The 656-nt window shown below is 51.7% G+C and overlaps 1 protein-coding gene across 1 annotated transcript in view; it reads right to left on the minus strand.

The window, feature by feature from the left end:
* Positions 1–656, minus strand: part of LOC107307566 (beta-enolase) — a gene marked incomplete at its 5' end in the record, with an annotated part of 12,511 nt that overhangs the window by 2,432 nt on the left and 9,423 nt on the right. Inside the window, one exon of the mRNA XM_015851079.1 lies at positions 429–630. Coding sequence (XP_015706565.1) covers positions 429–630 — 202 coding nt within the window. The remainder of the gene's footprint in view (positions 1–428; positions 631–656) is intronic.

Raw genomic sequence — 656 nt, forward strand, 5'->3', positions numbered from 1 at the left:
CACAACCCAATGATGTCACAACCCAACAACACAACATCACAACCCAATATCACAACACAACAACACAACATCACAACCCAATGATGCCACAACCCAACAACACAACCCAATGAAGTCACAACCCAACAACACAACCCAATGAAGTCACAACACAACAACACAACATCACAACCCAATAATGTCACAACACAACAACACAACAACACAACATCACAACCCAATGATGTCACAACCCAACAACACAACAACACAACAACACAACATCACAACCCAATGTCACAACACAACAACACAACACCACAACCCAATGCCACAACACAACACAACATCACAACCCAACACAACCCCACAACCGAACCCAACCCAACCCAACCCCACAACCGATCCCCACCACCCCACACTGGTCCATAGTGGGGCCAGAGACTCACGCTTGGATGGCCTCCGTGACAGATCCAATCTGGTTGACTTTGAGCAGGAGGCAGTTGCAGGCGCGGCGCTCGGCCGCCATCGCGATGCGTTTGGGGTTGGTGACCGTCAGGTCGTCACCCACCACCTGGATGTCAACGTGGGACAGGAAATGCTTCCACGCGTCCCAGTCGTCCTGGTCAAAGGGGTCCTCGATGGACACCACTGCCATGGGAACGGGATGGTTAGGG

The sequence above is a fragment of the Coturnix japonica genome, unplaced genomic scaffold, assembly GCF_001577835.2.
Source record: "Coturnix japonica isolate 7356 unplaced genomic scaffold, Coturnix japonica 2.1 chrUnrandom677, whole genome shotgun sequence".
NCBI classification, from domain to species: Eukaryota; Metazoa; Chordata; class Aves; order Galliformes; family Phasianidae; genus Coturnix; species Coturnix japonica.